General features: G+C 43.6%; 1 protein-coding gene across 1 annotated transcript in view; it reads right to left on the minus strand.

The window, feature by feature from the left end:
* LOC121573581 (protein Wnt-11) overlaps positions 1 to 7,992 on the minus strand; it is a 30,752-nt gene extending 22,760 nt beyond the window's left edge. Inside the window, exons 1-3 of the mRNA XM_041885672.2 lie at positions 7,795 to 7,992; positions 6,113 to 6,308; positions 2,022 to 2,266 (exon numbers count right to left, since the gene is read on the minus strand). Coding sequence (XP_041741606.1) covers positions 2,022 to 2,266; positions 6,113 to 6,195 — 328 coding nt within the window. The 5' untranslated portion in view covers positions 6,196 to 6,308; positions 7,795 to 7,992. The remainder of the gene's footprint in view (positions 1 to 2,021; positions 2,267 to 6,112; positions 6,309 to 7,794) is intronic.
* Positions 7,993 to 11,024: the final 3,032 nt, after the last annotated feature.

Below are 11,024 nucleotides of genomic sequence, written 5' to 3' on the forward strand. Positions count from 1 at the left end.
TCTGAAACTTTGAACATCCCACAGAGCACCATTAAATCCATTATTAAAAGATTTATAGAATATGGCACCACAACAAACCAGCCAAGAGAGGGTTGCCCACCAAAACTCACGGACCAGGCAAGGAGGGCATTAATCAGAGCGGCAACAAAGAAACCAAAGATAACCCTGAAGGAGCTGCAATGCTCCACAGCGGAGATTGGAGTATCTGTCCATAGGACCACTTTAAGCCGTACACTCCACAGAGCTGGGTTTTACGGAAGAGTGGCCAGAAAAAAGCCATTGCTTAAAGAAAAAAAGAAGCAAACACGTTTGGTGTTCGACAAAAAGGCATGTGGGAGACTCCCCAAACGTATGGAAGAAGGTACTCTGGTCAGATGAGACTAAAATTGAGCTTTTTGGCCATCAAGGAAAACGCTATGTCTGGCGCAAACCCAGCACCTCTCATCACCCAGAGAACACCATCCCCACAGTGAAGCATGGTGGTGTCAGCATCATGCTGTGGGGATGTTTTTCTTCGGCAGGGACTGGGAAACTGGTCAGAATTGAAGGAATGATGGATGGCGCTAAATCCAGGGAAATTCTTGAGGGAAACCTGTTTCAGTCTTCCAGAGATTTGAGACTGGGACGGAGGTTCACCTTCCAGCAGGACAATGACCTTACGCATACTGCTAAAGCAACACTTGAGTGGTTTAATGGGAAACATTTAAATGTCTTGGAATGGCCTAGTCAAAGCCCAGACCTCAATCCAATTGAGAATCTGTGGTATGACTTAAAGATTGCTGTACACCAGCGGAACCCATCCAACTTGAAGGAGCGGGAGCAGTTTTGCCTTGAAGAATGGGCAAAAATCCCAGTGGCTAGATGTGCCAAGCTTATAGAGACATACCCCAAGAGACATGCAGCTATAATTTCTGCAAAAGGTGGCTTTACAAACTTATTTCTTGTTTGTTTCACCCCAAAAATTATTTTGCATCTTCAAAGTGGTAGGCATGTTGTGTAAATCAAATGATGCAACCCCCCCCCAAAATCCATTTTAATTCCAGGTTGTAAGGCAACAAAATAGGAAAAATGCCAAGGGGGGTGAATAGTTTCGCAAGCCACTCTATCCTAATGTCACAGCACCAATGTTCTGTAAACACCAGAGAGAATCTTGGGTTGGTTGTTATTACTCCCAATTTAAATAGCACTGCGTTTAATATTTGTAAGGTTAACATGTGTGAATTCTTTAAAATAACTTATCCACCTGGTCAATTCATGTCAGCATGACAAACATTGAGGTGAGGGGAATTTGTGTTTTTCATAGGTGAGGGGGGATTTTCTTTACTTTTTTGTTTTAATTATGAGAGTATCCATGAACAATTATGTTTGTTGAAAAGAGGAAAGGGAGAGCTATATTTCAAACCTATTTTCTGAGATCTTAGGTCCAACCATATGGTAACTAGCATCTTTATTAGCATTAGGGTTGGTTGTCACTCAACTCCATTATAATAAATCCCAAGCTCTTTTGTGCTTGTGCTATAAAAAGCTCCCTTCGTTGCCGCTCTCTCACACACATATTTATTCCGTCACACACCCACACACGCACACATGCTTGTGCAAACACACGCATACACACACATTTACTCAAAATGTCACATGTTTTTCTCACAGCATAAAATGTTGAATTTGTTAGGAATATCTTTCGATCAAAGAAAGGCTATTTCTAAGACTCTGTATGCTATATTGCTTCATTTCCTGTTACAAACAAATAAGCTACTAGCAAACATTGTGACAACCAACAACGTACTGTGTGACATCCAATCCCGCGATAGGGCTGGTTGTCACAAGTGGACATAGTGTGTTTGAAGGCGTATAACTCCATGTTGGAATAAGATATGAGGGTCCCCATTTCAACCCAAGACCTTGGTCTTTCTCCTAATATTGAAAAGGCTTGTAAGATATACTGGTGCTGAGAAATACACACAAGAGTAAAATGTGTGATAACCAACCCGTCTCCCCTAGATTGTGACTAGTAGGCCTACCTCTGTCAAGGTCCGGACGATACCTCAAGGAGTCACTGGGGATATCAATAGAGGAACAGTTCCAACGCATGTCAGCGAAGGTCTTCTGGCAGGTCTTCTTGACCTCGCGGGCTGCAGCGATGATGGTCTGCATGAGCTCCAGGTTGCTCCGACACAGTTGGGCTTGTGATGACACCAGGCCGGGCAGCAGCTTGCAGTGCTGGGTCTGGTTGATGTGTAAGGACGTGGGTGTGTGTGATAGGGCCCTGGAACAGAAACAGATGTAATTATAAGTACTTAATTATGATGGCTTCAACTCAGAGGTTTCTATACTGCAAAAATGTAATCATCAAAATTCCAAGATGAAAATATTTTAAGTTTATGATTTGAAATATGACATTATTTTATGAATGCAAAAGCCGATGCCATTGCTGAAAGTCATTTTCTCACTTCTAACATACATTAACTTTTTAGGCCCATATGTCACGATCGTCGTTAAGAGAGGAGGACCAAGGCGCAGCGTGATGAACGAACATGTTTATTTATCATTAGCGATAAACACGGACAGTAAACAAAAACAACAAACGACTCGTAACGTCCTAGGTAACATAGACCAACACGGAACAAGAACCCACAAACACAAAGGGAAAAACAGACAGTTTAAATATGGCTCCCAATCAGAGACAACCAGCCAACAGCTGACACTCGTTGCCTCTGATTGGGAGTCACTCAGGCCAACATAGAAATAAACAAACTAGAACTCCCAACATAGAAATACACCACATAGAAAGAACACACCCTGGCTCAACATATAGAGTCCCAGAGCCAGGGTGTTACAGTACCCCCCCCTAAAGGCGCGGACTGCGACCGCGCCTCAACTAGAGCAAAACAGGGGAGGGCTGGGTGGGCATTCCTCCTCGGCGGCGGTTCTGGCTCCGGCCTTTCCCACCACCCTCCAATAAACCCCCCATAGCGCCCCTGGTCCGGTCTGGCCCCGCTGGCTGGAGCTGAACTGGACGTAGCTGGAGCGGTTAGCTGTGGTTGTGCTGGACTGACGACGCGCACCCCTGGCTTGGTGCGTGGAGCCGGAACGGGCCGAACCGGGCTGACGACTCGCACCCCTGGCTTGGTGCGTGGAGTAGGAACGGGCCGAACCGGGCTGACGATGCGCACCCCTGGCTTGGTGCGTGGGTAGGAACGGGCCGGACCGGGCTGACGATGCGCACCCCTGGCTTGTGCGTGGAGCCGAACGGGCCGGACCGGGCTGACGACTTCGCAACCCTGGCTTGTGCGTGGAGTAGGAATGGGCCGGACCGGGCTGACGATGCGCACCCCTGGCTTGGTGCGTGAGTAGGAACAGGCCGGACCGGGCTGGCGACGCACACCGTAGGCTTGGTGCGAGGAGCAGGGACAGGCCGGACCGGGCTGGCGACGCACACCGTAGGCTTGGTGCGTGGAGCAGGAACAGGCCGGACCGGGCTGGCGACGCACACCGTAGGCTTGGTGCGTGGAGCAGGGACAGGCCGGACCGGGCTGGCGACGCACACCGTAGGCTTGGTGCGAGGAGCAGGGACAGGCCGGACCGGGCTGGCGACGCACACCGTAGGCTTGGTGCGTGGAGCAGGGACAGGCCAGGCCGGGCTGTGGAGACGGATAGGAGACCTGGAGTGAAGAGCTGCCACAACCCGTCCTGGCTGAATGCCTACCTTCACACACTCTGTGTGAGGCATCAGCACAGGACGTACAGGGCTGTGTACCCGTACTGGCATAACAGCACGTGACACTGGCGCAGGATATCCGGGACCGAGGAGAGGCACTGGAGACCACGAGCGCTGAGCCGGCACACTCCGTCCTGGCTGCATGCCCACCTTCGCACAACACGTGCGGGGTGCTCGCACAGGACGTACCGGACTATGCCGGACCACTCGTGGCACAGTACGCAGCTCCGCATACCCCGGAACCTGACCAGTCTCATGCTGCCATGCCTGAGTACGGGAGTTGGCTCTGCTCTCCATCCAGGCTCCGCCAACCTGCCTTCTGGCCCCCAAACCCGGTGGCCTCCTCTCCAATCGCCCTGTGGCAGCCTCCTGCTGCCCAGCCGCCCATGCCGTGTGCCCCCCCCCAAAAAATGTTTGGGGTTGCCTCTCGTCCGTCCGACGATGACACTGCTGACGCCGCTGCTCCTCTCTCGCCAGGGCCTTAATCCTAGCCCATGGCCCTTTGCCCCCGAGCATGTCCTCCCAGGACCACGATTTGCCCACCTGGGCCATCGCCAACCTCTCCATCTCCTTTCCCGGCGCTTCCTCCCATGTCCAGTCTGCCTGCTCCTGGACACGCTGCTTGGTCCTTGTATGGTGGGTTCTTCTCCTCGATCGTCGTTAAGAGAGGAGGACCAAGGCACAGCGTGATGAACGAACATGTTTATTTATCATTAGCGATAAACACGGACAGTAAACAAAAACAACAAACGACTCGTAACGTCCTAGGTAACATAGACCAACACGGAACAAGAACCCACAAACACAAAGGGAAAAACAGACAGTTTAAATATGGCTCCCAATCAGAGACAACCAGCCAACAGCTGACACTCGTTGCCTCTGATTGGGAGTCACTCAGGCCAACATAGAAATAAACAAACTAGAACTCCCAACATAGAAATACACCACATAGAAAGAACACACCCTGGCTCAACATATAGAGTCCCAGAGCCAGGGTGTTACACCATAACTATAGTTATGCCATATACTGAACTATTGTGCCTCACACATGTTTTGAACCAATCAACTGTTGGAACTTTTTTAAATGTTGGCATTCGTACCACTTGACTTGGAAGATACCAAAATACCAAAGAGAGGATGCCAATGGAAATCTCTCAAGAAGTCACGAACAGGTAAAACATAACAGACCACAGCTTGGCATAAGACTACTCTCCTGATTTACTTCAGCAGAGGTTCCAGAACATGCCAAATGATTAATTCATCATAGGCAAAAAGCCTGACCCAGATCTAACTGACAGCACTACATCTATCCATCTATCATCATTTACATTCTTCATTGTTAAAGGATTGCATTCTACCGAGACTTTAGTTTGACATAAATCATCTGATTACGGAAATCTAAAAGGGTGGCACACATACTTGATTTGCACTTAGACAGAACAGAAGATTAGTTAATAGAAAAACCACCAGAGAACCTGGTCAGTCAGTCAGTCAGTCAGTGTCTGATCTCTGCTTTCTATGTCTTGCTGCAGCACTGCGAGGGAGAGAGAGTTCCGTGAGAACCAGCCAGTGCCTCCTGCACTTTGGCCTGTTTCGGATTAGGAGCTAGAGGAGCGGCCACTCCATGCCCAACGATAAGTTGTGACAGACTCCGCTGTGCTCATGGTAACCCAGAGCTCACAGGTGTTTATGGCCCCATCTGGTTCACATCCAGGCCCCGTAGCAATATCAAGGTTGGGAGAGACCCTTTCTACTATAGGATTTAGCACAATGTCATGCAATCTCCATCTCACTCTCTCTGAGGCACATTTACTGTTCGACTGTTATAGCCTATAGAAATCTTACAACAACTCACTCATAGGTTTCAGATGCTACAGATGGTAAATAACCATCCCAAATCATGTGCAGGCCTAAAATGTCCATCAATCTATGAACGGAATAGAAATATGTACCAAAATCAATAAGGAATTTGTATATCTAAGGGGAAAACTTCCAAATTATGTCACTCTTGGTTATAATGATGTTTAACACACAAGCTGCCTGTTGCTTTCGAGTACTCTGTTCCAACAGATTCACTTTTTACCCCATAATTCCCGTTCAAATCTTCTCATTAACATTCATCATGAGACAAATGGAGAACCTGGACTGACATAATGCACAGCCTTTCTTTTAGTTTACCAACAGAAAATGTGGCAAATGTTCATCCTCAGATGGACAATAAAGTTAAATTATATTCTATTTTTCTGCAGGTTTAGATTAAATACAGTAGGAAACAAGAAGGACTTGGAGAGCCCCAGCTTCTGTTTTACTGCCTATGCACAATATAGGCCACAATAAACAGTAAAGCAAAAGGAAAAATGCACACACATAAAATACAAAATAAAAGGTCCTTACAGCCATTTGATGCCGGAGCAGATCTGGGACAGCAGCAGAATGGTAAGCAGACAGAGTGGGAGGGTGTTAGGCGTTTTCTTCATAATGATAATGTTCCAACTTAGAGATGACAGTAATGCAGGTGGCTGTTGGCTTTTAGGCTCTTATAGGTGCAATCACAAGTCAACTGCCATGGCACCGTCTCTCCCTCTTTCCCCTGTTTGGTGGAATAGAAATATACACCATTAAAAGAACACTCCACACTATTCAAAACAAAATGGCAAAAGATAATTTTATAATCTATGCTATAATGGTTTTGTTCACTGCCACATTTCATATGTATAGTGGAAAAGTAATAGAGAAATCTAAAACCCTATTTCAAGAAATTGATTAATTGTGGAACTCTTGTGCACATCCTTCCCACTGTGCAACAACACTCACTGCAGGGGCTATTGAGCCTGCATTTCATAAACTAGCAGCACATCAACTTTTCTGAGTATGCTCATAAATTCGAATTATACATTTGGGAAACACTAATCATATGTTACAGAAACCCTTGCGAAAGTTGATAGATTCTCACAAATTCTCACAATTGAGTTACAATATATAAAAAAATCCATTACAGGGCATTACCTCCATCAGATAGGGCTTTTTATTGTCATGTGATGATAAGGAACAGAACTTTAATTCTATACCTCAAACAAAACACTAATCTCACTGATTATAGTGATATTTAAAGTGGAAATAATAGTTGCTTAAATATGTCTCATCACCACAAATAATAAGACAGTATAATAGCACTATTATTTCAATTTATTTTCACCCTGTTACAAATCTTCCTAAGCATCTCTAACCATGTGTGTAATACAAACCTATAGCCTAATTTATAGACCTTTTGCGAATTGTGATCTAAATTGGGTACGCTGTACAGGAGAGCTACATAAGACCCTTTGGACATTTCAGCTACAGCGCATGTGGTATAACGGTTAGCAAGTAATCAACTATCAGCAAGCAATCCGTTTAGATAAGAAAATCAGATTTTACATTAATAACATTTCTTCAACACTTAAACATTTAAAGACATTTAACATTTCTTTACAAAACCTTAAAGTTGTGGTAGTTCCATTTGTCCCGATCTCCCATTTTATATAAGGTGCATTGGGTTTATGCGAGGGAAACCGCTCTGTGCATGCAGAGGTTACATTGGGATTTTGTGTGGGGTGGAACTGTCAACTAAATTAATAGTTTTCCCTATGATCACCTTCAACAAATATCTATTAAATTCCCTTTGTATACTATAGCCATATCAGCCACTCAACCTAAACAGTGGAACTTTATTCCACATCGTTCTCTTTCAATTTCCCCTCTATCTGCATGTTTGGAGCTGTCTCCTTGTTATTATAGCCTTCTACCTCTATTCAGTCGCAGTGGGAACAAGAGGAAAATAAAGTTACACTTTAAATGTAGTTTGAGGCACGTTCAACGTAATAAGATAGCCTACACTCGAGTCTTTATTCGAAAATATCTAGGATATTATCTATCCAAACTAAAATCACGAGTAAAACTATAAGATATAGCCTAATCTTTAAATATCCTAACTCGTGTTCAACCAATTAAAAGCTTTAAAACTCTGAAAATAAGCATGTCATCGATAACTTTAGACTTTGATAGCCATGTCATGAAACTAGACCATTGCTCCTCACCTTTAATGATGATTCGTGTCAGTATAAATTCCGTGTAATATCCTTTTGAATTCAATATCCTCCACAAATTCGTATAAATCCACAATTTCGCAATTCAAATGAATCCAAAGAAGAGGTAAGCATCGTTTACTCCCCAGCAACAGTGGCTATCTCTTCTCTCTCGCAGCTTATTCAGCGTTGTGTGTCTCGCGCTGCGGAATGTGTCGGACTCATGGCAGTGGGGCAGCCTCAACTCATAAGTACTCCTGCGCGGCTTTGATCTCACTGGTGATGTCAGGCTTAATTAGCATAACAAAGCGGGTTGAATTTGGACTTCCAAGGAGAGAGGTAAGATACCCACCCTGTCATTGTCCAATCTTGCTCTACATGTTAGACAATTTTAACCAATTGTGTTATAGTTTATGTTATATATGTTCGCTGTTTTATTTTCTAGGTTGCCCCCAACACTAATGTTCACAAAAATGATGATAATTGGCTAATACATCATGGAAACCACGAATAGTTTCACGTTTTAATGTCAAATACACAAGTACAGTGAAATGCCTTTCTTGCAAACTCAAAACCCAACAATTCAATAATCAATAACAATGTAATACTAGAAAACAAACACATAAGAAATAAGAAGAAATATGAAAAACACAATAAGTAAGTAAGCATACTGCAGGGTCTGTTCCAATACCATATTTACAATGTGCAGGGATACTGCAGTGATGGAGGTAGATAATGTATGTACAGGGGTAAGGTGTGCGTGGGTGTAGAGTCAGTATAAATGTATGTGCATGTTATGTGTGAGTGAGAAGATGTTGGAGTGAGTGTGAGTGTGAGTGTGTAGGGCCCTGTGAGTGTGCTAGGTTAACTCAGATAGTCATTGTAGCTATTTTGTTAGCTATTTGTCAGTCTTATTTCTGGGGGATAGAAGCTGTTCAAGAGCCTGTTGGTGCCAGACTTGATGCACCGGTATCGCTTTCCGTGCAGAAGCAGAGAGAATAGTCTATGTCTTGGGTGGTCGGATTCTTTAACGATTTTCTGGTCCTTCCTAACACACCGCCTTATAAGATGTCCTGGATGGCAAGTAGCTCGGCCTAATAGGCCCAATAATATATTATTATTATTATGCAATTACCTTAATGGGCCTATTGTTTTATTATCAGCATCATCAATGTAATAAAAAAACTGACATTTAATTTAAACTCAATGTGGACAATTTGAATATGCTGAGTTTTCTTAAATATATTCGATAATAATAAACAAAAACATAGGCATAGGAAAATGTTTAACGCACATAATGATTCCACCATGGTCACCTTGTTAATAATTTTACAACAAGGCAGGTAACTATTTCCTTATAATTTCTTTGTTTTAATATTAGTGAATGTTCCCATGCATCGCCAAATGCATTTTGTATAAACCAATCACCTGGCTTTCTTTGCTCACTTCGCCTCCTGCAGAGAATTCCGTAACGCTCAGTGCTCTCCCCTCAGTAAAACAACCACACACCCAAGCTCTGTAATAACCATGCAATTAAGACACGTTCATTAAGAATGTTTTCCCACTGTTAACACGGTTCCAGTGTGTTGTTGTCTGACTGAGACGGAACTCCGTCGGTAATTTGAGCGGGTGTTTTGCCTTTTTATTTTATGGGGACAAACTTAATGAGAGAAAGGAGCACACAACAATGTAGGCAACAATTCAATTTCAGAAAGCATAGACCTATAGTTGTAGGCTACAATTCAATTTCAGAAAGCATAGACCTATAGGACCATTACCTATGAGTGTAATGTATGTGCATTGGATTACTAGTGTAAAAATGCATATGACAGAACAAAAAGTAGGATGGCATTTTATTTTACTGGCTTAGCCAGCCCAGAATGAAATTCAATCAGTTATAAATGAAAATGTAGAAAGAAAACGTTTATTAATTTGGGAAATGTTTCATGAACAGTCCTACTGTAATGTTATGTTTTGGAACACTTTGCCAGTATAGGCCTAAAACAAATTTGAAACCCTGATGCAGTCTTTGCAAAAACAAAAGACAAACTGGAAAAGCTATTTAGTGATATATTAAAACAACACCACAATTCATCAGATTTTACAATGATGGGCTAGGAACATAAATCAACTGTAATAGAAGGTAGCTTAGTGGTTAAGAGTGTTGTGCCAGTAAACGAAAGGTTGCTGGTTCTAATCCCAGAGCCGACTAGGTGAAAGATCTGTCGATGTGCCCTTGAGCAAAGCACTTGGCATACTATACACATTTTAGAAAGATATCTGAATATGTATAAACATTTACATTTCAGAGCTAAGGCATTGAAAGGTGATGAACGTTTTCACAATAACTGAAAGTGCCCTTGAGCAAAGCACAGTGTCTGCTAAATGACTAAAATGTAATGTAATATTCATGTAAAACATTTTCTTACCTTTAATGACAGTTCAACATTCATTGTCCAATGACAGCCTTTTTCTTCTGTTTGGAAATTGTATGATAGCAGAAATTATATGTCCACTGAATATAACTGGTTTAAAAACTATCCAGGGAGGCTCCAGTTGCTAACTGGTGGAATACACGGATTAGAAATAGAATCATGACATTATACAAAAATATGATGGGTATTCAGCGTAAAGGAAATGATATTGTCAACGGAAACTAGTAACACTATCACAGCCACTCTTTCTCACACCATGTGTTTTTACTCAACAGGGGTCCTCTACCAAACAGCATTATTTTTCTGGTCGGGTATCATGAAACTTGCTTGAAACGCAATTATGGGAATGCCAAATTAACACGCACGCACGCACGCACGCACACACACACACGTCCACCAACTCCACCACCACCACCAGTAAGATCCAGTGTAGAGTGGGCTGGGCTCCAGACTGGCCTGCAGGCATGGTTTAAACCACTGACCTTGCTACCCTCCCCGCGCCCAACATGCTAGCAGATCCTCTACTGGCTGCTCCAGAGGGAAGGATTAAGAGCTGTCACAGTTTCTTACTGCCGGTTTGATCATGTGGGGTAGACACATTTACGAACCAGGACATGCCAACTTCCCCTCTGCACAGGGGGATTCTGTGGCCCAAATCTCTTTGGAAAACATGGTACAATCCAAGGTTGTTATTTGACAGTAACATGTGTCTAGGGAATGCTTGGAGTTTGAGTTAACCTTTTGCTGCAGTGGGCTAAATCAGGGTCACACAGAGGGTTTCTTGGTAGTCTTAAACAAATCCTATTT

The sequence above is a fragment of the Coregonus clupeaformis genome, chromosome 9 (assembly GCF_020615455.1).
Source record: "Coregonus clupeaformis isolate EN_2021a chromosome 9, ASM2061545v1, whole genome shotgun sequence".
NCBI lineage: Eukaryota > Metazoa > Chordata > Actinopteri > Salmoniformes > Salmonidae > Coregonus > Coregonus clupeaformis.